Source organism: Lonchura striata, chromosome 1, assembly GCF_046129695.1.
Source record: "Lonchura striata isolate bLonStr1 chromosome 1, bLonStr1.mat, whole genome shotgun sequence".
In the NCBI taxonomy this organism is placed as follows: Eukaryota; Metazoa; Chordata; class Aves; order Passeriformes; family Estrildidae; genus Lonchura; species Lonchura striata.
The window spans coordinates 107,187,799-107,214,493 of record NC_134603.1 but is presented as its reverse complement, the minus strand read 5'-3'; the positions used below and the strand labels follow the sequence as shown (position 1 = coordinate 107,214,493).

At 34.5% G+C, this 26,695-nt stretch overlaps 1 protein-coding gene across 2 annotated transcripts in view; it reads right to left on the bottom strand.

Annotated features, from left to right (window-relative positions):
- CNTNAP2 (contactin associated protein 2) overlaps positions 1-26,695 on the bottom strand; it is a 1,054,227-nt gene that overhangs the window by 282,185 nt on the left and 745,347 nt on the right. For both annotated transcript variants that reach the window (XM_031503926.2, XM_077786381.1), the window contains one exon: positions 23,064-23,264. In XM_031503926.2, the coding sequence (XP_031359786.2) occupies positions 23,064-23,264 (201 nt within the window). The remainder of the gene's footprint in view (positions 1-23,063; positions 23,265-26,695) is intronic.

The following is a 26,695-nucleotide window of genomic DNA, read 5'->3' as shown; positions in this document are numbered from 1 at the left end:
CACCATTCTGTGCCTGAATGAAGTTCATTGAGCCAGCTGGCAGAAATGTCTCTGAAGACTCGTCTGTAGAAGTCTCCTCATTATAATGATAATTTTATTTTTTGGAAAAACACAGAAATGCATGAAGCTCCAGAAATTCAGCCACTCTCTCTTGCATACAGCCTTCAGATTTATAACATGAACCTGCCCTGCTGTCCCATTCTGTAAAAACTGGACTGGGTGATAGAGTTTCATAGAGTTGGCTGTTCCCAGGGAAGGTCTTACTATATGTTGAGGTAATACTTTCCAGGCATGCAGCGCAGTCAAATACATGCAAATATATATATTTTTTTTTGGTGGGGGGACAATACAGCTGAGTTCAAGGTGTGACAAGTGAGGTTTGGCACCAGGCACTACTTTTGCATTTCAACCTCAGCCAACACAAGTTTCTCTCCCAGAGGAACTGATATATGACTAATCTAAGTACACACCTGGCTCATCTACCCAGGTTTAAGAGCAAGCTCAAGACGAAGCTCTTGTGACTGCCACCACAGAGACCACTTGCTGCATGCTAAATTCTAGTACTCCTTGAAAAAGCCCTTGAGTATTCCTGCCAAAAATTATTTCCACTTATGGTTAAAAGTAAGGAGAAAAGAACCTGGCTCCAGATAGGCATTTATGAGGTATTCATCATCTCATAAGAGGACATAATTGGATTACCTTGTGTGCAATTTCTCATTTCTTTATTTTTCAAAACTAACTTAGGAACAAATGAAATTGAAGCAGTATTTTAAAAGAAGAAAAAAAAATTATATATCTTGCAGGTGGGCATTTATGTCCTTTTTCTTGTGAGTAATAAAATCTTTGTCACTCTAACCACCCTTTAAATTTAATAAAAATGGCAGCATATGGCTGTTTACAGAGATCTAATTAGTCCATTTCCCTAAATATGCTTTTGCACTCCAAAATATTAAAATTGAAATGCAAATTGTAGCATGCAGATGAGAATTAAGGAGAAATTATTTCTATTTAACTGCCTGAAGACAGCCAAATCCTCCTTACATCTTTCACCCTCCCCTTCAGTTTAGCCGAAAGGTATATTGAATAAAGATGATATTAATGTCAAACCACCCCCTTGTTTGCTTCTGAAGCCTTTTTTATGCATATGCTTCATCAACCAAACATGAACTATCTACATCTGTAACAATGAAAAAGGATGAAAAAAAAAATCCCACCATTCACCTGCTCAGGTCTGGAAAGCCTCCAGTCCCACACAGGGAACATTTTCCATGCACATTTATAACAATAAGATTAAGCAACATTCAAATCCTTTACATATGGCTGGGTATCTGCATGGAATACTGCATGTGACCTTCTAAAGGACAAAAACTGCTGTGTTAAACCATTTAATGGTCTCCTATGGTTTGTTCCTCTCATCTATACCAATGGGTACCACCAGATGTTTCAGAAAAAAACTGAAAAGTGATAAAAGTGATTATGCATTTCTGCACAGCAGTGGGATATTTAGTCATAACCACATATGATGCTTGCACTATGTTACAACATAATGTAGCAGCCTGTAAGTTCTACTTTAGCTAGTACAACTGCTGACAGCTTTTATTCATTCTACTTAAATGACCAAACCCCTGCCTCATGGCAGAAGTGTGCTGTTTCTGTATGAGCTCAAGGTCTATTTCCCTATAAGTTAGTAATATGCCTTCTGAGAAATATCAAATTACCATGACACAAGCACTACTTCTTTTTCTTCTATATCTTAAAAAAAAAAAATTAAGTTTACATGAAGCAATTAAAAGATCACTGAGATTTGCCATAGTAGTCAACTCACTCTGCCATTAACCTATAAAAAAAAATATCTATATTTGGGGAAAAAAAGGCCTCACAAGGCTAAAGAGGAGATTATTCAAGCTGCAGGTGCTCCATTATAAACAAAAATTAGTGGAATGGAATATACCAATGCATGCGTATAACAAATGTGAGAATATAATCAGATTGAAATTACATATAGACACAAAGGCCACCTCTATGTTCCTGGCTTCTCTTCTGTCTGAAGAGAAATAGCTGCTGTCAAAGAGTGGTAATGAAGTCTCCAAGATTCATTGTCCCAAAAGATGTCAATACAGATATAGTCAGTGCCTCTAATGCCTTCAATTAACTTGTGTCTATCATGAGAATCACAGGATTGCTCAAAGTGCTGTTAATCTGGTTTCTACACAGATATAATGGATTTAATAATTAGATTCTTCCTACACCTTCCAAATGGATGTTAAACTCTTTCACTTCTTTGTCTAAATGGTGATGTCTAATGAGCAATGGCATGGATCCAGTAAGTATTTGAATATTCCACCACCAGTTGAAGGTTTGCTGCTTCTGCATTTCCTCTAGTGTCTGGATATTCGTAACTAGTTTATCAGGAAAGTAACTTGAGAAATTTTAGTTACTTGTAGCATAATGTTAGATAAACAGGGAGGAAAAATCCTTTTTGGGAACAATTAAATGGAACATGGTGCTCACTTGGTGATCTTAAGGGTCTGTTTCAACCTACTAACTCTATGATTCTAGGAAAATCAAAAGAAGCCCAGATATTTGCAAACTCTATCTGTTGTCAGTCTAGTCTTTATCAGTTATGAAACTATGAGCTTAGGAAGGTGCACTTCATATGACATTTCCCCCATAAGAAAAAACGACTCTGCAAGGAAGGACTGCCTTGCATCTTGACAGAGAACTGTCACTAGCGTTGTTGCCTAGAAATGAGACAAGGGATGTGAGGTAGAATGTCCCCGGTGGCTGCAGGGCAGTCCCTGTGACCTGGGTGCTGGACAGAAATGTTGTGGCTTATCTAAAAAAATACAAGAAAGACATTTCTGTGAAAAAGCAACAACAGACAGCCTCAGCCAACTCGAAATATCTTGATCGATCTGCAATGAAAGCAAACAAAATAATAGAAGTACAAACACTAACAGAAAGCACATTGGAAATATATTGATCAAATTAATAATTAGATCTTGCATGTTTTTTTTTAGTAATAGATAAAAAAATAAGTTTCTAAGGGGTACAATCTCACAAACCTCAGTCTTGTAGATGGAGGAAAAAAAGTGAAAACCCATGATGGGTACCCAGTAGCATTGAACCGTAACAGTGAACCTATGGCAGGGCTAAAAGTGGGAATTTCCAGTCATCCAATTCCTGCATTTATTCTATAGTCATTATACATTCAAGCTCCTAGACAGGATGTAAGTCATCCTTGAAATGACAGAAAAAGGAATATCTCTCTATAAAAGAAACCATATCTTTTCTTAGATGATGAAAGTTTAAACAATTTCACAGACAAATGATGATAAAAGATTGCAAATGAAATAATGATCCTTATCTGAACTGCAATTTCCCTTAAATCATGAAACAAAATACCTTCTCAGAGGAGAAATGAAACAGTATAAAGATTTCTGATTGGTATGCAAATGTTCTTGGCTTCAGATACTAATAGAGAACTACTTTAAAGAGGTGTTTCCACTCAATAAGTATAAGTAAGCCAAACACTGTTTTTCTTCTGCCTCTGCTCTCTGGTTCCTACTTGGGACTTGATATCTACTTTTACTTCTTGATTTATCTAGGCATGTGTGTGTTGCTTCTTATTCAATAGGAAAAAAAAATTGCACATATAGTTACCAGGAATGTTTTACTTCATCAAACTAAGTCTAGTTGTGTTAGTAATACACTCAGTTTTATTTAGATGATGCTGCGTTTTTTCTTCCCTTTCATCAACACCAAGCAGTTTTAAATGTTGTAGTGAATTCTGAACTCTTGGGTTCAGAAAATAAAAAATAAAAAAAATAGTGAAGGAAATAAAATAAATAAAAGTGAAGAAAATAGAAATAATTATTTATTCACCATGTACTGAAAAGAATAAATTATATCAATGAGGAATTAATTTGCATAACACCTTTAATTTCATAAAGGTCTTGTGATTTGACCCTATGTGCTAAGTGCAGAAGGGTGAATCATGCACAGCATTGCCCATATATAACTTTACATCGTTGCTTGGAAGGACATAGGTAAGTGAAAATCAGTTTGAGCACTACCTTCACTGTCTAAACAACTGAGCAAACCTTGAGTACTACTTTGTCTTCCTTCCAAAATTCTAGGTGGCTCAGCTGAATAAATTCAGCAGTGTGTGGTGACAGGCTAAGCTTAATCTCTTTGTGAAACATCCTAACCCTGGCTCCTCTAACACACTGCCTTCATCATGTTTAACCCCTGAGAGACACAACCCACAGACACTGCATACAACAGAGACACTGTATACTGGATAATCTAGTCCTTCAAGGGGTTAATGGTGTTTATCCAAAGTCTAAAGTCTTTCAAGCTGTCTGTAGAGCTTCTCATGGCTCTGATGCACTTTTAAATTTTATTAGGAATTGGATAATTCAATGTACTTGGTGACAAACAATCCTAGAGACCAAGAAATGTGCTTGATTAAATGACTTTAAAATGCATAAAGCCAAGTTACACTTCATGCAATCAAGAAATTTTGGCCACATGCACCCTCCAGAGACTTTAAAAACGTTAAAAAGACAAAAAAAAAACCCCGAGGATTTAAAAAAAATCCACACTCTTCATGTTTGTGAATAGGTTCAGCTTTACCACCCTTATTATAGGCCTTCATGCAAAATGTCAATGTACCATAAATTCTTCAGAAATATCAACACTGTAATTATATATGCTACACTCCTGACCATTTGCTTGTGTTTTGACATGAAATCACCATGCTATCAAACAACCCTCATTCTATCCCCCTTTATAGTCCAGAGTGATAGATATTTAAAAAAAGCCAGCTGGAAAGGCAGAATCATGGGGATTGAACTACACATGAAGAGAAAATCATTGATTTTGAAGCCCTTTTAGAAAGAGTACATCTATTCAATTTGTTATCTTCTGTTAAAGAAAGCACACAGAAGAGTATCAGAGCAGCATTATCATAACCTACGACTCATACATTGATGCCAAAATAACAAAGGGTGTTAGGTGAAGAGGACCACCTTTGACATTCCATCAGGAGTGCTAAAATTGGATGAAAAATAATGCTGCTAATACCTTTTTCATAAAAACCTCTCTGGTCTATTTGCAGATAAGTACTACAACATTTTTTATGAGTGTGAGTGATGGATCTGCAAGGTTAAAACAATTTTTTTCAGCAATCTATAGTTTCACGTGCTCTTTTTGGGCATTCGGGCTACAGATCTCAATCAGCTTCTCAAAATTATATCCAAAATAACTCAATAGTACTGTGTACTATTCAATCAGCAAAAGCAGTCTGCATCCCACTCAGTAATTCAAAAGTACAGTTATAAATAGTATTTTAGAAATATATATATAATACAAATAGGGAAATAAACTTCTACCAAAACATTTGTTCACACGCACATAGAAGCATTAACAGAAAACATTATCACAAGATAACCAACTCAAATAATTGAAGAGAATTCAGAAAAAGAGTAGACACATATGCAAGATTAACATCCTCTTTGTCAAGTTATTCCACTGCATTTTTTTTATTATTTTAGAAGAATTTGGTGCTAGTCCAGATTCTAGAGCAAATACCAAATTTGATTATGTAGTCTGTTTCCAAGAAACTCATTTTTTGCTGAAAGACATAATATGGTCATTGGAAATTACTCCATGATCTCACTGAATGATCATAGGTGGTGAGAGCTGAGACCAGAGTTGGAAGACATCACAAAAAATCATATCCCTCTATATGGATTATCCTTCCCAAATGGAGATTAAATCCTACTTACTAGTGTATGCAAGGAAAAGGCCACAGACTGGAAAAGCTGTTTTGGAAATCCATTTATGAGCATAGACCTCTACCAGAAAATATGTTCAGATGAGTCAATTGCTCTCTTTTCCTGATGTGGTTGATTAAAGCAGGGTCTGGATTCAATCTGTCATTACTCCAGATAGCCTTATCAACTGCCATAAAATTATTTTTCCTCTCAGGACTGCACATGAAATGTTGTACCCATTAAAGAATATCTAAGAGGAGAACTTGACAAAGTCTCATCAGCCTTGAACTGGGGACTCTTCGATTCCTCTTTTCAGAAGCATTTTCAGATGCCTTCCTATGAAGCAGTTGTATATTTAATCAAAGGAAGCATTTCTAGTATAAAACCAGTTCTCACTGTTATGAATCTTCTGATGTTGAAACACTCCCTCCCAAGTTTTGTTTGTTACAACTTCTAAGTAGGGAAGAGCAAGATGAAGACAAAACTATGTAATTACATAGAGTCAATTACAGATGTTGCAAACTGTGATAGAAGCAAAAGAAATAAAGGATTAATGTCAGTTACAGTAATAACAGAAATACCAGCAATCAAGTCAGGAAAGCCAGGCTACTAGAGCAGCAATAAGAAAAAAAGAGGGATTTACAATTATCTTAGGGATTTCTTCTCTTCTCACTAAATAGATCTTCATGAAGCAGCAATTTAGCCTCCAAGCATTTGAATCAAAGTCTGGCATAAGTAACAATTCATAAATATTACTTAACTGAAGCAAAATACATGAATAAGGATTTATGCAAACATGAAGTAACTGACTGGGAGTAGATCCCCTAGTCAGGAGCTGTATTAGTCTTCTTCATCAGTAATCTTTTCCATCTGTTTCATTTTAATGCAGCTTATCCCTCCATATCACTACTATGGAAAAGCTAAACTTGGCTAAAAAAGGCAAAATAACCAATGTGGTTTATAAATGAGGCGTTCAAGCATTCCATGCACTAAGGTGAAAATACAATGAAAAATTAAATTATATGACTCAATGTACTGAGGTGAAAAGTTATTAATGTTACATGTTGGGAGAAGTGGTTCCATAGGAATTCTATATATTCATTCACTAACCCTTCCCTATTTTTTACTTTAACATCTTCCTAATTTTTCAGTGTTTTGTTGTCAAAATCTGTGGTTTTTTCCATTGAATTCTAGCTATACCTTCTCTTAAGATGAGACAGCTTTAAGTACTTGCACTCTCATTTTTGTCTCTCCTTGGGGCAAGTATATGAGGATAGACTCTCAGTATATTTAAGGATTTGCACTCTACTGATAACAATAGTTAATTAGTGGGGACACAAAAACCCAAAGAAAAGCAAAAGGACAAATTAAGTCAACAATAATTAAGACAGAATATAATTGCAGTACTAATTAAAATAGTTTTCCAGTAGGAATGGATAATTTAAATATGAACAAAACACAGTAATGAAAGACTCTGCTGCCTCAACATCTCTTTTACTTTCCAGTACCCTGTGAATAGAAATGATAACATCACCAGATTTTTTTCCCTATCTATTATTCCAAATATTTTGTTGTATATTTATGATTTATTTAAAGAATGGTCTTTCATGACATTACCAATTTTCCTTTCAGCTTAAATACCAGGACTACTGCTTTTCAAAACAGAAAGGGTGTTTAAAAATTTATCCTTGAGAGTGTCCCTCAAAAAACCCAAAAGCCAAATAAGTAAATAGCTTCTATATTAAACAATTCTTAATTAATTTACTAGAATATTTGTACACTTCTTAGTTTCAGTGCATATTTCTAGGGCAACAATAGCAAATGATACAGAACATCTATTTGTACAAAGGAATAAGTCAACGTTACTTTGAATAACTCTGATAACTTGCATTTTCATCCCCCAAAATTTGCATATTGTGCTACCATAAACTTGGTGTCTCCTGAGTGAAACCAATTAAAGTTATTAGAAAAAGATATGGTAATGTTTTCACAATCAGTATGGAGAGACCTTCAGTCTTCCCGTGAATGCAGGTAATTAAGTAATTGAAAAGTTGAAATTCAGTTATTTTCACAGAATTTTTCTTCCTCAGATATTTTGCTATCATGATCAACCAAACAAAGTAATTAAAAAATCTGTTTTTCAATATTATGTGCTTAAGAGGGAAAGAATATTAAAAAATACAGTATTACCATAAGGAATCTAAATGGAAGAGCTGTGAAAACATTGATCTGAGAACCAAGAAAATATTCAGTGAATTTTTGAATGCATGTAAACTGGACAAAACTATCTGTCAAGACTGTCAGATTTTTAAAATTAGGCTGAAAACAGAGGCAACAAAATCTCTTGCTTGATCTTGAATTCAACAGAAAAACCCATGTCCTAAAACAGAAATCCTTTTGCATAATCTTCTATGTCCTTACAATTTGGAAAACTAAACAATTCTTCAAATTTAATCTATCATTGTTTTAAGACAGTTTTACTTCCTGAATTGCCCATATGGAAAAGGGAAACAAAAGCTCTAATTATGATGACAGAAGAACTGAAATGGTACTGTATGAGTAAAATTAAAGTGGATGGTTAATCTGAAGATATTTTTTTTTCAAATTTCATGATGGCATTAGCAATTCATTAAATATGAAAATTAATTGAGAATACTGTTTTGTAGGGTTTTTGGGTTGACTAATTTTAAATTATTTTCTGGGTAATGCTTTGCTGCAGTTGTGGCTGTTGTTGTGCATCTATTCTTCAGCTGGGTATTTGGTTTTGACCAATGGCTATTTCCCATCTCCAATAGTTCAGTATCAGCCTGAAGACTACAGTCAGACAAATCTGTTGGCAAACAACTTCTAAGAGGTAAACACTATGCTTAGTGAAAGAAAGAGAAAGAAAAAAAGAGTGTAAAGGAAATCACTCCTGATCCCATTCAAGCAGACCATTGCCCAGCCACTCTCCAAGCAACCGTTAACTTGAAAATCACATTGCACATTTTCTTCCTCTACCCCAGAGCTTTTATGCATGACAATTCCATGATTCCATGAATATTTAATTTTCCCCATCATATTTTTATTCTTGGTTTCAAACCCTTAATTGATCTTTTTTTTTCTGAATGCACCTTAAAAGCATAATTCTCCAAACTTGCAGTGATTATGGAAAGCATAATTATATCTCTAAGCACTATCTTGTGTATCACAATTCCTTTTTCTTTGTACAGCATGCCTTTTCCTTTTGCAAAGAAAAGATGAACACCATTCTGCCAACGTGTACTGATCTGTGGCAATGATATTGCTTACTGATCGTCACTTCACTTAGTATTTCCTATCTTGTAATTTTCCCATAAATTACCCGAGGACGTGCTCCATGTTCGTGCAACCAACTATTTCCATGAACCCATATAAACAGCATCGTACCAATGCTTTTCACACTATTATTAACATAAATTGCCACCTTGCTAATATCAGTTCTTATTTACAGCTGACAGGACAGAGGATTTAGCTATGTGTAGAGTCATTCTGGATGTAAATCTCCATATTTAATACTGTTTAAAAAACATTTTCCAAGCACAGTATGCTGACCTGTGGTTCTGGGCCAGCAGCAAATTCAAACAACAAATGAGAAAAATGCTAAAAATAAATTGGAAGGAAAAACACTATAGCACAAATACTGAAATACCTGCAATGCGAAAGAATAATTTGACTACCATACACTTAATATTGCACTGACCAGATTGAAATATATTTCCTCGTATTTATAGAAATATTCTTCTAAATCCACCAAATGTCAGAGGAAGCAAAATAACAGATTTCCTCTCAGCCCTATTTCATATACTAGGATATGAAATCACTTCCATGCCCAAATTTGAAAAATAAGTTGCAAGCAAAATTTAGTCCCTGGTCCTTAAAACTCAATCAAGTTCCTATTAGAGTTGAGGAAAGGACAATTAATTGGCAAATAAACAAGATCTGTACTTTGTTACTTAGTGTAAAAAGCCAGAACCCTATCAAATGACAGCAATACTTCTGGATGACTGCAGGATGAGGATGGTTGTATTTGTGCAATACAGGAAGTTATTTTCGTCTGAAACATGATACACTTCAGTATGCCTTATTGGCAGAAATATCCTATATAGATCATATAATAAAACATAACTCTAGCAATTTCACCTGGCAATTAACTTAATAAAAATAAATTACAACAAAAAAGGCTAGATTCTTCAATAACTCTGATAAAGGTTGTCTATCTGTATATAAATACAAATCAAGTAGAAATTACGCAAATGCACTAACTCAGCACAAGTCTGACTGCTGCAACTTGGAACAAATCAATTTTGGTATCTAAACATCTTTCCCTTCTGAAAGCATGGATTTAGCTAAAGAAACTTCACTGTCAAACTCAGCACAATGTTTAGACCAAAGAAAATAGAAGGAAAAACAGAACCCATAAAAACTAAATTACTATTTTATATTTTCAAAACAATAATGAAGTTAATAATTTATATTGATAAGTTGTGAAATGTAAATCATATAATAACTTGACCTGATGAAGCTGATCTTTTAAAACTAGATTTTAAAAAAAAATTTGTTCTGTTTTTTCTTATTCTCCACAGCATTCAGCCAAGCAAAAATAAATTGCTCACACAACCCTAAATCAGCTGTTGTAGAAGACTGCTGGCCATCTGATGGGTGCCAGGTGATGATTATATTACATTCAGCATATAACCAGGATGAAGTAGACTGAGACTTTCATTTTATCTTGATAGTTGAGCAGCCACACAGAGAACACAATTTTCAAGCACTACTGTTTTGTGTGGGATCAAAAATGATCAGACCCAATTGTAGAGCTCTGCATTTCAATATTTTTGAAATTTTCTATAAATACTAGTATTCAATTATTAAAAGTACTTTTGATGCAAACCTTCCAGCTGCTTTATGTTCTTCAGTCACAGGTTTTGATTTAAATTGGAACATGTATTTAAATTAGAGTTAATGCTTAAATTGAGCCAATGCACTTGGCTGAATCTTCTAAGGAGACTCTAGGAAAGGAACTTCTTGGACTGTGATTCCTTTTTAACTTTTATTTAGACAATTTCATATCAGAGAGTGAAAAGTGTAGTGACCTCAAGAGCTTATGAAGAGATTTTTTAGTATATCCTAAAAACAGAAATCAAGATTTGATATATATTTAAGTGGCTAGTTCAATTTCAAAGCCACTTAAGATTAGGACATATTTTTAAAAGTTCTATGTTCATCAAAGCAAATGTGGATTTAATGTACCATAAAAATCCTGTGATGTTTTGTATGAAACTGGAAAGCACTTAGTTCTAAAATGTTTTTGAATGAAAGCGACAGCAGATGTTTTTGCCTCACTGTCCAGGACACGTCCAGACACGAAAAGCCATTTTGTTATTTTTTGACGTATAGCTTCCTCTGCATTCTCAAAAAGCTTAATTTTTAAAACACAGCAAATCTCATTAAAGTTATTCAAAACCTGAAAGCAACTGGTGTGGCAAATTGAATTTTCAGTATTCTCCTGATCTCAAGGAAGTTACACTAGATGTGACTTTATTCAACTTAGAACTTTGAAGTATTGTTGAATTTTCCAACTGCATAAAGCTATCCAACCACTTTAAATGTTCCATATTTTTATTTTTCTGCACCACCTCCATACATTCTGCATTCCTTCCATGGCCCTCATCTTAATTTCCCCAAGACAAGATTGTATTAGTACAATAGTTCCAATTAAAATAACTCCAATTTGAGAACAAAGAAATTAAGGCCAACAATGATCTCCTCAGTATATTTTCATTGGCTTCCAGAAAGCTTTCATCTGCTATATACACAATGATTTGAGTGCTCCATCCTTCCTAAAAATTGCACTATTGCCCTCTTCCCAAGCAGCTCTCAAATTCACAATCTCTCTAGAGGACTGCTGATGTATAATTTCTATATCTTCACCAACTAAACTATGATCCTCTTTCAATGCCCCCAATATCCTTTAAACTCTTGCCCATCTTCTATAGAAGAGTCTGAAAACTATTTGAAGGAGAGTAACATAAGCAGACAGAAAGAAGTAGCATCTCAGAACAAATTTTCATAGGTTGAAAAAATGATCAGTGGAAGTAATAAGCCTCCTACACATATAATAAGAATTATTCAGTTATAAAGCAGGAATAAGAGAAAGAAAAAAGGAATCCAAACATGAAAGAAAGAATGTAAAATAGAATGAAGTGAAAAAAAAGGTGAGAAAATTAAAAAGGCAAAAATTAATTAAAACAATTGTTCTCCTTAGTACTGAAGCTATACATTGTAGTTTTTACTTTTTTATTTTTTTTTTTTTTAACAAAGCTACTATTAAAATGCTCTTCTAGACTTGAAAATTTAGGCTGTATATTGTGAATATCTTGAATATTCCTGACTTTCTGACATGCCTGTATTTAAGAAGTGATAACTCTTAGATATACTCGAACAACTTTTACCAAAATAGATATATAAAAGGAATAGAATTCTAAACTGTTTGAAATTCCTAATAATAGTAAAGTGTATGAATAAAATAGAGTACCAAGGTATGAGGGATAAAACATGAAATAAATTTATTAGGTTAAGTTTATAGGAAGAACATCACACAATATGGCAACAGAAAAATAATTTCCCTTCAATGTTAAAATGATCTATTTTTGCAAATATCTATATTTCAGTAAAACTAAATCATCAGAAATAAACAGCAATTTGTGGTGTTGATAATCACAGGATTGTAATCTGCATTTAAATTTGACACATTTTTATTGCAGTTTTTTTTTTTTTTACTATAGATAATTACAGATATTACAAGTTTCTTCATTAATATAGAAGGAATATTGGGAGATTCCCATTTGCAATTTATTATGAAACTCGTAATCATAGACTCTGGCCAATTACTGCGTATTTCTCTAGTCCTATGCACAGACATGCAGGTTTAGGTATCCCCTCTGGCAATCACAAGCATTACTAAGTTTGATACATTTTTTCAAGATGTTGTTACACTGTTTTTGTATAAGAAAATACACAACAGAACAGGGCCCTACTTTTTCTAGAATTACAATAATCCCAGTCATTACCATTTCTTAAATTTCTCTTTAAATAATGAATAAGGCCCTAAAGTGGAGTATTTAAAAGACAGATAGATAGAGAAGACAGAAAGTTGCTTGCTATAATTCCCCTTCAACTTTATCCATGAAACTACTTATTAATTACAGATTTTGATCTTTGATACAGATCTAAGTAAGTTATTACTTGATGTCTTGGATAAATATTATACCAGAAATACTTTCAAGATATTCTGTGACTTGCAAACCTGCTATTCCTTCAGTTTATAGGATTGTAAGTGATTTAATAAAAGCTTCTGCAAAGTGAAATATATTCCTCCTCCAAGAATTATGCCAAACTATGTGCATATGAGAGAGAGAATGCACTAATGTATGCTATTTTCTATCTGCACAATGTAAAGAAATTTCCTGTGGCTTTAGAGAGGGCTTGTAGTACCCTTCAGCTGAATAGAACTAAGAGCTCCTAGTGTCTTGCCCCACTACTCAGTCCAGGGCATGCAGATCCCAGGAACCCTGACTGCAAAGGAAAGGTATTTTCTGGAGTGCTTTTCTGCTTTGGTCCTTCTTTAATTCTCATTAGAGAATCTATAATTACTGTTATGCCTGCCTGTTTACCAATGTCCACCCATTTGCCTTGGAAGGATATCCCAACAGGGTGGATACAAGGTGTTCAGGTTGCTCAGGGCATATCCAGGCTGTATTTGGAGAGCAAGGCTCTGAGAAACAATGCAAATGTTCCTTGCTGTCAGTATTACTCTCCCTGAGTTCATAGACAGATTCAACCTAGAGCCATATGCCTGATATTTGAGAACTCCTTATATTTGAATTCAATATATTTTATGAATTAAAACACTTTTTTAAATTAACAAGAGAGCAGGGAGACTTATAAACATGAAAAATGACAACTTGAAGATGCCACACTTTACTGATGAAGTAGAGAGACATTGGGAATAAAATAGCAGCAAGAAGATGCCCACCACACTAGTCTAGTGAATTGTTATTAACAGTCTTAATACAGGACATAGGATTTCAGTAAGGTCCATGTTTCTCCCATTAGTGTTGCAGTACAATTAATCTGAGAGAAATCTCAAAGAATATCCTGAAGTAGGAGAGAAATAATTTTAAAATTTGTTTTGATCCTGCACAACTTATTTATTCATGATTTTGTTAGCAAGCAAGAATGCATTGCTATTTTTCAGTCACTAAAATGAGAGGCTATTCTATTATCATCCCTCATTCACAACTCCTAGCAAGGATTACAAAGTTTGAGAGATAGAGAAGAATGATCCTTTAATACACTGAATTGAGAGGATATTTGTTGTATGCTTATTCTTAAAATATAGATAAACAGTGAATTCTTGATGAATAGGTATCTAATGAAAAGATTACTGAAGAGAGCACAACAGTCAAAAAACTACCGAGTCTTTTTTCTCTCTAAGCTTTTGTTCATATACTACACTGAATAATGTTAAATCTTGTACTGGAACATGATTGTGAACAAAAGAATTTGCCATTAGGCCAAAAATCAGTGTCTGTATTAATCAGAGCGAGAGTCAAGATATTTTAGTTCAGTGAGAGTAGTTTGCTCTTTGCTTAGCATGGTAAAGGTTGATCTGCATTGAGCACTAAACTGTGGCCAGCAATCCTCTCATTTCCTCAGTACTCCTGCATTCCATGACGCTTTGCACAGAAAATTTTAAACAAACAAAACTAAATTCAAACAAACCAAAAACCTCTAACATTTGGAGATTTTTTTACTTGTGGGTGAAAAAAATTGGCATAATGGCACAGGGCATCATCATACACGGATTAGTTTATATGTTTGACAATTTTTTTTGCCCAGTTTGCAATTTCAGGTTTTCCAAAAAAGAAATTGGTTCAGTATCTCTTCCAACCATTCTTTCTACTTGACACAGCTCTTTGCAAAAAAACCAAAAATGACAAAAACAGAGTCCATACCATAGGCCACAGATGATTAAAAAGAAGAGAAGCTTTGATCTCTTACTCCTGTGTCATTCTACAGTAACACCACTGTAAATACTATTAAGATTTTACAAAAGCATATATTAAATCAGATTATGTTACAAATATCAGAGGTAGAGACAGAAAGAGTCATCAAAGAGGAATGAGTAGTGAAAAGAGAAAAAAATGTTAAAAGAAATTTTGAGATGGACCAAAGTTATCAGAAAACAGATTATTTATTCTTAAGGTGATGGGAGAAAAGATTCCCTTAAATGATATATAATGTTCCAAAATACAAATATTTTTGCAAATACAATTTAATCTTGATACAATACACTCATTACAGCCATGAATTTACAGAAGTGCTCGGTCATTTTAAAAATAGCTTGACAGATATTAAATACATCTCGAATTCATGAATTATTAAGATCTATCCTCTAAGTAACATGTACCTAATTAGACATCTGTAGTTTAAGCAAAGCATCGTTGTTGCTGTTGTGTCAATACACAGGATCTTAAAAGGCTGTGTGTGAAACCCCAGTATTAGCTGTAGAGAATATTTTCTTTACAGAGTCCATGTTGACTACCAAAATATTCCAAAGCAATGTACACTTCCAAAGCAAATGAGTAAAATATGTCCTTTCTATGGTAACTAAGACAGCAGCATGCACTAACTTGCTGGACTGTATTTCAATCTTTTTCATCTTGTTAGCAGCCCTATCTTTATCATTGCACTGGACAACAAGTACCCAGATTCAAAGTTTAATTTCCACCAGCAGAAATATTAAGCATCCTTCCATCTTTTTTTTTTTTTCCTGAAAATCAGCAGATACACTTTTCCAGAAAATATGGTTATTTATTTTTTATCAATAAATCCTATTAATCAAATGAAGTATTTTTCCCACTTATTCTAAGAATCTTAGAAAGTGATCATGAATAATTTTTGCTAGCAAAACAAATTTCCTGGAAACATAATTTAGTGTCCATATGTCGTTTCAGTAAAGTGTCTATCTTATGGAAAATCAGAGGGTAATTAAGCTTTTTGTCTTCTCACATTGAGTAATCTCACTATAACAAAGTATTTCAAAAGGTGGATGGGAAAAGGATCTTGTTGAAGTTACTCCTTCTAAAAAGAAGGAGGTAATCTCCTTTTATATAAGCACCTATATGGATACAGATCTCCACAAAGAAATCTGCAGGTACCTATGGCATGTTCAACAGGCACATACAGGCACAAAAGTTTAAGAGGAAAATGAACTCTCCTCCCCCAGATTATAGTGGCAATGATGCTGCATGAACCTGATTTTGTAACAGGCTACACTTTTCTCACACTCCCTTTAAGCTTTAGTAAATCCTAATGCTGTCTTCATATACACCCAGGCAATGTTGGCATTGTTTCATCAGTCACAAATATATGTAGACAGTATATGAAGTAATTGGAGGCATTTCATGGAAAGAATATAAATTACAAATAAAACATGGAAAAACAGAGAAAATGCATGTGGAATTATTCACAGGGTGAAAAGGGGAAAGTATTTCAGACACTGTTTCAGGCACAATCTGGAAAAACATTTTAATAGACTGATTTAACAAATAACATCTAGCATGAATACATTTAAAGTACAGTAAAAAAAATACTCCTGGAATAAGATGTGTCTGGGGTGGTTCATATCCATGCTCCATATTCTGTTTGCATGCATTCTGCTGTGTTCCAGAGGTTTACCTGAACTCACTAGGAAAAGCCTGTACAGTATCAAGGGTGGGACCTGGCAACATTACTAACAAAAACCAATTCTTTCAAAGAAGTTCCAGACATTAACTGATGTCTGTTTAAAAAGGGTCAAAATCCTTCCAAATACACAAGTAACAGCTCAATGCCCCAGGCTGTCAGGGTACAATGTAGGAAAGCCTAAATCTAACCTTCAGAAGAAGGGTAAAAGCCTCAGCCTCAAGAAATCAAACAGCACTGACTCATTCATGAAAACAGGGCAGGCAATATTTTAATAATAGTTGAACACTTGTTAGCTTATGATACAAAACAGAGGGCAATTAATGAAGAAAAGACCAAGAGAAGACCATAACACAATAGGGAATAGAGTTCTGTGTTATGCACTAGAAAATGCCATTTTAATTGTGTATGTATAACTGGATTATTAATATAGTTCTTTCATTCATCTCAGGAATGAGAGTGAAGAAAGAAACATTGGATATTTTTTACTGTATATTTTCACAGGAAAAATATACTCAGGGTACTAAAAATGCATTTAGGATATGGGTAAGGAGAAATTCTTGACAAGACACACAATGATGCACCATTGCATCACCCAGATCCATTTTGTCTAAGAAATTAATAAACTATTCCATTTTGGTCATTCACCAGGAAGGATTACTTTTCCACAAAACAACCTGTTTTTATGAAGAAGCAACGTCTGTGATCATTTCTGTGAAACATTACCCATGAATGGTTCCAAACAACTTTTATAAAACATGATACCATAAAAGCAGTGGGGAAATTATTGACTTCCTCTAACTTTATTTTAAGAAATAAAGAAAATGAATCTTTTCCCATAATAGGTAGATCACATTCACATAGAGAAAGGATATGAGAAACAATTGATTTGAAACATTCTGCTAGAATTGCCAAGTTAAAACTCATATGCATAACTTTTTCTTAAAAAGGCATAGCAAAAAAAACATAGAGTTCACTGCACTGAAGTTACAATTTCCATAGAGGTTTTCTAATATTCCCAAGGCTCTTATCAGCTACTGCTATTTCTAACAAACATCAAAGCAACATGTACCCTTTTCCACTTTAGTGATACTGGATTAAATTTAATTCCTATAGAACAGCAATGAAAACTTGGAAAATTAGCAGAAATAGTTCATCAGCTAAAAGAATGATGAAGACTGAGTAAAATAAGGAGACTCAGTGATTAAAGTACCAGAAGAACTCAAAGAAATTGGTAAGAGACAAGCAAAGGGGCAGAGCAAAACAGAGAAGGGTGTATTAAAAACTGTCTGGAAAAAAATTGCCTCAAGATAATAATTTATTTGTCTACCATTTACCTAAGAGGTATTGTGTGATGTGTATTTAATGAGAAACATTTAGCATATTCATTATTTTGTGCTTCTGTTGTATGGCAACATAATGATGACTAATGGAAAAATAAATCCCCAAAAGCTAAAGGTTTCCACTTCTAGAACAAGAGCATGTAGATCACAGTGGAGCAAGGTTATTGTTTGTGCTATCCTTATGCTTTAAAAATCACTGGAAGTTGAAATCAGCTTTTCTAGAACATTGAGAAGAAGGGGTCAATCAATATTATTAAGGCTGGACGACATACATGACAGCTTAGGGACATGTTTTCTGGAAGAAGATTGAAGACAGAATGATGAAGCCAGAGCAAGTTTGGAGAGACTTCCATTCATCACTGTAGTACTGCAGAAATCCCATTCCTCCCTTAGGCTCCTTTTCAAAAACTTCTGTTAAGCAGGAATTATATCTTCAACTAGCACTCTAGATCAGTTAAAGTTCATAAGTTCATTAAGTTCTGGTTTGGATGGCTACTGAGGAAAAATAGCATATTGCAATTTTAAACTTTGTTTTTATCTCAGTCTACACATAAATCTTACTTCCTACTGGTATTATGATTGCTTTATTGTAACTGAAACAACCAAACATCAAATTGAGTTTTCTATTTCACCTGTTTAGCTCCTAAATTCATGAAGCTCTTGTCTCATTTCCTCCAGAGACAAACAAGCGTGAAACAGTAATTCATATAGTGCAATAACTCTGCTATATGTTTTTCATATGCTGCCTGCAGGCACAATGAATAGGAATAAAAATTGGAACAAAACACCATCAGATCTTGCTCTGTTCTCTGTATCTATACTTTTAGCTCCCACTCTCTGATTATTTGTTACAGTTCTTATAGCTCTGGGAAATGACAGACACAGATTCTGTGAATGCAGTAGCCCATCTTCCTTCAGGGTTTCATTCCCAGGGTGAGAGGAAGGATGGCAGAATCAGCATGCTGTTCCCTCCCCTCTTCCTAGGCAGAGATCAGTGGCTCATGGAAAATTTCATACCAAGAAAGTCACAAGTGGGCATTATTAGGGAGTCTCATGAAAAGAGTGGATGAAGATGTACAATTTTATTAACTAGCATTTTGCATTCTATGAGTATATTGTATCACTTCTCTCTGTATAGTTTTGTTTCTTACAGCAAAGGCAGGAAGCTCCTTTCTATGAGAGTAAATTGATACTATATATTGCACTGCCTCTTTCCTCCTTGTTAACTAGTGGGCACAAAAGGACTGTCTTTCACCTCCAAGCTCCTCTTGGCAAATAAGGGAAATGTCCTATCACGTCCCATATCAGCTGGAAAGTATATGGGCATTAAGAACCCCAGAAACAGTTTTCTGCATGTCCTCAGTACTAAACATATTATTATCCTCTCAAAATGTATGTTTCCAAGGGAACAAACAGAAAAGTAGATATGAGAAGTGCAATTGTAAAAGAGAAAAACAGCCCCCAAAAATCTGCATGTTATTTTTTTTTTCAAGTTTACATATATTTATGTTATTATGTTGCAATTATGATCCATGGACTTACTATTTCATTCATTTATTAACTGCCTCAGTTGCCAAGATTAAGCCTCTATCATGATAATAACTGCATACTCACAAAGGAATTACTATTCTAAATAGACAATAAGAAGCATCAATCTCACGCTTCACAAAAAACCAAAATCAAAAACCATCAAAACCTGCAACAGTCAGAAACCTGTACCAAAGTCTTGAGCATAAAGGCTGTGAGAAAACTGCAGCCACTACAGGATCCTTGCTTGAAAAGAGTTTCCTCAGAAATTTATGGTGTTTCTTATGATAACATAGTGTTTTTTCAGCAGAGGTATCTTGTTTCATATTTCCTTAAGAAAGTCACCAAGCTATCTTGACTAAATTTGTTTTTTGGATAATCTTCAGTGAGGCTTTGAAGCAGACCCCTATGTTTGAACATAATTCATAACATATTGGGCTGCAAGTTCAAAAAAACCCCCAAAGCCAAAATAGTAAAGATGGAAAGTTGCATTTCCAGATAGCCTTTGCTGATTACTAGACAAGAACTGTTTATTCAGCTTAGAGCAGAAAATTGAACCAGATGACCTTCTGCAGTACCTTCAAACCTGAATTACCCTATAGCCTTATGAGATTCCTAGGTATGTTTTCAGAAGTCACTTATGACTTCATTTACAGGGAACTCATTACCATCTTCCCTCAGACTAAGTAGAAAGGCAGCGGCATTATTACCTGTAAAATCACCCCAATCCCTCTTGTCAGCAATGATTTTAAACTGTTTGCTAGGATGTGCATGTTACTTTGCTGGATGAAAACTTATTATTAAGAAAAATAAGATGTGAAACAATAAAGTCTTTAAGTCTAAAACTCATAACATAAGAATGAGAATTCTTAGTTTGTACAGACTAATTTTATATATCCCTCTGAAATCACATGACAATGAGATTTCTTTGGGTGCTGTACCTCCAGCCAACAAAAACTCACAACAAAACAGGCTTATTAATATGAAGGTTTCTCTCAAACACAGAATTTTGATGTAGTTTCTGTTTCATATAAAAAATGTTATTTAAGCTATTATTAGCAGCAGAATCAGTGGAATTGCATATATCTATACCTTGTCAGGAAATGCCACAACAATAAGCAGCAAAAGCTGTAGTCCACTTACAGCTAATAATTACCTGTCATTAATAGATCAATTAACAGCTGGAGTCCTGATTTGTTTAAATATGTTAACTGAGCAATTTCTCCCTGGGAAGGAACCGTATTTTAAAATGACAAAATTCACAAGAAACAAAAAGTGAAAAAGTTGAATTGCTTAACTATCTTCTCAGATTCCTTAGTTCCCTTTGATACACTTTAAAACAAAAGGACCTTTCTATCCTAAGTGGTTTTAAATATCTGAAATGTGTGTGAGTAAAGGTCAAGGCCACAAACACTATCCTGATCCCATGATGCTAATAGAGGTTTTACTATTGGCTACAATACTGCAGAATATTTCTCAGAAATACTCCTGAGAAATACAAATTTTGTTTTCTTCTTCTTTTTTTTTTTTTTTTTTCATTTCTTTGTGTGGGAACTGTATTGCAATGATTTATATAAAAAGCTCAGTGGTGGAAGATGCCACATGAGTTCTTTGAGCTGTGCTGTGAGATGAATAGGGTGACATAATGTATTCAGCAAATATGGCAATCCTCCAGAACAGAGAAAGGTATGAAAAATTATTTCCTTAGTTTAGAAAGCATACACTGAAGCCAAGAACCCATAGAAAGAAAATGTATTGGCCTCTTTCCCACTAACACACAAATCACTGTGGTTCTATGTGTACAAAGCATTACAGGTGTTATGCAAACACTGCAATGTGATTTTTTGTTACTGTCTAGGTAGAAATAATCTTTGTAGCTTCTTTCTCTCGCTTAAAAGGAAAAAAAAACAACAAACAAACCCACATTACAGAACATCTGTTGAAACTCATTTTCTAGACCAAAAACAAAAGGCTTATAAAGAGAAATTTCTAAGAGAAATTATTTTTTCATAAAAAGGGGAAAACATGAAGAAGATACCTGCAAAGTATGCTCAAAATTTTCTAAGAACATTTAAATATAGTATTTTGAAGTGCTTTTTTCTTAAAAGAAAAAAAGTCATCGAGTTATTATTTTTTGTGCTGCTTAATTGTTCTTTAAATCTAGATGCTAAACACCTGAAATTACAGTATGTGTTTATTTTATTATAATATAAACATATATTAACAAGTACAAATTGGTCCTGAAATAATAGTCTTATACATATCATAGAAGAAGAATCTAACACTGCACTCTGTGCAGACTATGAGCTTTCTAAATACAATATCTCCAGGTCTATTACCAAATAAATTTGCCTGCTAAATACCTGCCACAGCTACATTCATATACAACTTTTCTGAAGCATTTGCAAGCAGGGAGCTTGTATCCATCAACAGAATCTAATCAGAACACCTCTAGTTTTGAATATGATTCAGGATTCTGTACATTAAGGCTCAAGAAGGAAGAACTAATTTTCCACATTGCAGGGTCTCTGTGCTATGCTAAATTAAGCAAAATAACAGCAACAGAGACAAACCATGCATTAGAAATAGTTAAAAAACAGCAGGGAGGATGGAGAGGAGTAACAAGTATTACAGTGTCTATTAGCTAATGGAATGCTTATGGAAATAGGAATAAGATACACATGCATTCCAAATTACTACTTATCTATAGCACCATAAGAAAATATACAAAAAAATTTGAGGGAAACAACCTAAAGTATAGCACTGTAAGCATGCAGCCACTAAATCTGAAATGCATTTGAATTGCTCTTATCACAATGAACTCAATTCACAATCACAAAAATGTTTTATGTCTCCACTTATAAACCAGTTTTCCCTTAAGATCTATTCAACATCAAAATCTATCATACATAATTAGAGAATATATAAAGTACTTGCTGCATATTAATAGAGCTTTTAAAATTCAATTCCTTCTTTGTGTGCTAATTCTGGAACAACTAATACTTCTGTCTTTATTGGTTACAGGTAACATTTTTTGAGGAGGTACATACAGAAAAGGTCTCTTTTCTAGTAAAACTACACAGCAAAAGAGGAATCTTATACTTAATCTACTTGTAGATAATAGCATATAATTTCTCACACAATTGCAGTACTGACCATGCCATTTTCTACAATGTATAAGGCACCTGATTACCCACAAATGCTCTGCATTTAAGAAACTGTTTCAAAAGCGTTAGTGGAAAAATTCTCACCTTCATTCAACCAGTGCCCTTGATGACTGTAGCATATGAAAGCTGACAACCAGAAAAAGATTATAAAGTTCAAAGCAATTTTTCATTGCCTCTATTGATTACACTTTAAAAGTTACTGTGTTTACTGAATGCCACCTGCTTTAAGGAGCAACAGATCTGAGAGGAGAACACACAAACACTTCTGCAAGACCAATCATTTTTGTAGCAAGCAAACAGGCAAGTTTTCTTAAGAAAATAGTATCTTCGGTATTTTCACCCTCTTAGTCAACTTTAACAAAGGAGAACAAAGAAGTATGTTCAATGCATGGACTTACCAAACAGCAATACCTGTTAAATTGTTGAGTTAAAGCTCTTTAACACCATATTTAATCTATATCCCACTCTCAGCCTACCTGGTGTATTCAGCAGCCGGGACATTTTGCAAGAATAGGAGATAAACTGCTCACAGTATTCAGCACTACTGGTAATGGCAGAAATCTGGTCCATTGTTGCACTGTAGTTAAGCTGCAGCACAGATAACTTCTCTGGGCTGTTGCCTCCCACAGAAGTCTGCATTTGCAGGTCATGGTACACAGTTGTCCATACTTTATCCTCTGAAAGAGAGGGCAAGAAAGACAAGACAAGAACTGGTAAGAGACAAACAGTGGAACTGAGTACAAATAAATTTAGGCCTTTGACAAAATATAAAAGTGTTCTGCAAGATATTTGTTGATATTTGGTAGTGGGGAAGGAGGGCACTGCACATGAAAGATCATTATGTGACAGCATAGTTCCAACTATGAACTGATGAAGGGAAAAAACTGACCCCCTTAATGAAAAGATACCAAATATACCATGTGAGAAGTCTTCCTTAAACAACTGATGCTTACAGTTACATTTGGAACGAATAAGGATTAACTTTGATTAGAAAGGTAGAAGCCTGATGCCCTAAAGATTCAAAGCCTTTATGTGAAGAACATTCACTGTTCATGGTAAATTGCTGTGGGCTGGAGAGAAACACTGCTTTAGTAAAGTAGTAGTAAAGTAACAATAAGGATGCACCAAATTCTCATGTGGTTACACATGTAGCAATAAACACTGAAAATTTTTCCACATTTTTTACCCAGGATGTGTTATAGGGTAAAACAAAATTACTGATTATTGAGACTTAAATATTTTAAAATAACAGCATCATATAACTTTACTGATTTTGGTTATGGTATTGATAGCACCGTAGGAACTAATCGAAGTAGAATGGAAGTACAAAATCTTCTGTTTAGTTGCAAAAAGGCACAAAGAAGGAGTAAAGACAACTTCGAATTTTTTGATAAGAAATACAGCAATACTGGCCGAATCTAAACACCCACAACAAAGTTTTTTTTGCTGAATCATGCAAAAACTGTGTTATATCCACCCCAGAACAATGTCTGTATGCATCATATTTCTTTGAAGTACTGAACAACAAGTCACTGTAAGGTTACTGTGAACTATTTGGCAGTAGTTACCAGAGAAGACTTAAGATGAGGTATTATAATAATGAAACAACACATTCCACACACCTTTTATAGCAAGATTTGTTGAAGTTGGAAGGTAGTTTAGAAAGGAAACAAAGACAAGGCACAGAAACTTTGCTGTTATAGACCAACCATTTATTTTTCTTAGAGGGACATTCCACTAAACTAAAATGAAAAAAAATATTATCTGAGCAATTTAGGGCTTCAGAATGAAAAGTATGAAGATTCAGTCAATACTGAAATATACTCTTCCTGGAAGAGTGCTTTTCTATCACTTAGGTGTGAAGAATTTTTAAAATTTAGGTTGACTGTGTACCACTCCAAAAATCCACTATCTCAGCTGATATGTACTACTCATATTGCACATCTCACACAGACAAAGGCTGAAATAGGTCTATTATCTTCTGTTAACAAAACACAGAAAATTCTCTTTTCACTATACATTAACCTGAAACACATCACCACAAAACTTCCTAGAAGAGAATTAGATTTTGTCAGTAATATTTGTAATGTAAGGTTATTTCATATTTTTAAGTTGTTTTTCTGTTTTTCTTTTATTTTTTCTGCCTTATTTATTTCTACCCCTGAGGGCAAAGTCAAAGAAATCTGTCTTGGAATAAAAAATGCAGAACCTTAAAAACATCACTAAGAATCTATTCAGGTGCCTTAAACTGGGTTGTAGGAAAGCCCAAATTACCAAATGATACAGGCCTTTGCCCCAGCTATTCTGTCAAGCAACACCACTGACCACAGCTGTCCTTCAGAGATGCAGAAACAAAACACACTCACACAGCTAACTTTGCTGTATTTATCACAAAAACAGACTCTCCAAGGAGATCACCTGGCATTTTCTAGGTATACTAATTCACCTGACAGATGTGCCTTCCAGCGATAAAACCCATAAAATGTAGTGCATTGCAGTATGTTTTCAATTCTTCTATGTAAATCTCTTGCCTGTTAATGCAAATCTCAGTCATTCTAAAACTTGTGACCTGCACGTTGATATTTTAACTACGTGGAAACACTTTGCTAAACTGACACACACTCAGAAGTGCTTCAGTACGCTTCACCAAGTTCACAGGAATGTGCTCACATACCCTGATGAGTTTTGGTGCGACCCAGAGTAAAGATAGCTCTCCACATTATGATTATCCTTATCTCCAGGATTCTATACTCTGCCTTATTTTCCAGTCTTAATTTTTACTGCATAGTGTCAGGCTATTTTGGATTATACTGGAATCATGTGGACCCATGTGTTTGCAACTGATATGGTGTTAAGACTTTCTAATCAAATGTTCAGAGATAAGGTAAGCAAAGCAGACATATCCTCCACAGGTTGTACACATCACTAGCCAAATGAGATGAAATTCAGCATGTGATGCAAGATGGTTATTATTTTAATATTCATATCCTTAGTCCAAAGCTCTTTGTAAAACACAGCAATATTCTTTAATTGAGAAAAAGAAATTTAAAAATCAGGAGAAAGGAATCCCACTCCAAGTACCAATAAAAAAATTTAATTGCCATCTTTCAAATTATATAGAGAATATGTTCCAGTTTTGTTAAGAGCCTGGTATGGATGTTTACTGCAGATTCATTTTCAAGAAAGGATTGAGATAGTTTATACATTCACTGACAAAAACCTCTCATTTGTGGCAGAAAGCACTGTACATGTAAGAACACAAAACTGTCTGTAAGGAATGTACTAGGACACAGCCTCATATTGGATTTTTGATCCAGTAAGACTCCTAGACTAACCACTAAGAAGGTACAGAATGTGACTAGCAATAGGAATTGTCTTAGACACTATGTTTGAGAAGGAATTTTCCTGTGGATATCAGATTCTAGCCAATATACAGTCACTTCCCCTCCAAGTTAGAAAAAGCAACTCAATCTCTTCCTGTTGTCTAAAAGATGATGGGAGATTGATTAGCATACAGCTGGTCAGATACTGAAAATAAACCTAGGTCTTATTTCACTTGCAACTAATTTTTTGATAGTCTGGCTCAAATGACCCATGAACACATTCAGCAAGCTATGTTGTCCAAATTCTGGAAGCTGAAGCATTTGTGCCTGCAGGTCAGGCACAGAGAGAGTATGGGGCAAAAGTTGCAGCTCGTTTACTGAAAGGAAGCTCCTTCTCTGGGTAAGGGATTTAATGCTCTTCACATATTTTCCTGATTTAATTGTACAGCATTGTCATGACACAAGGGCCAAAACTGTATGGGCCTTTTCTGGGCTGGGAAAACACATTAACAGGGTAATATGGTCACAGACAAAAATCCACCTCACCTCCACACCAAATACAGATTCCTGAATACATATAGCTATATATTTGTGAGGCTGGCTTCAAGGTGTCTGGAAAGACTCAAAAGAGATAGATGCCAGGCAGAAATTTCAACCTTATCTACTGAGTGCTGATTATAAACTGCTTTTCACCTTTTAGTCTTAAAAATTTGTTCATGTATTTATACTTCCCATGGAAATCAGCTAGGCATTTATAACTTGAAGATAAGGCAAATATCTTCACT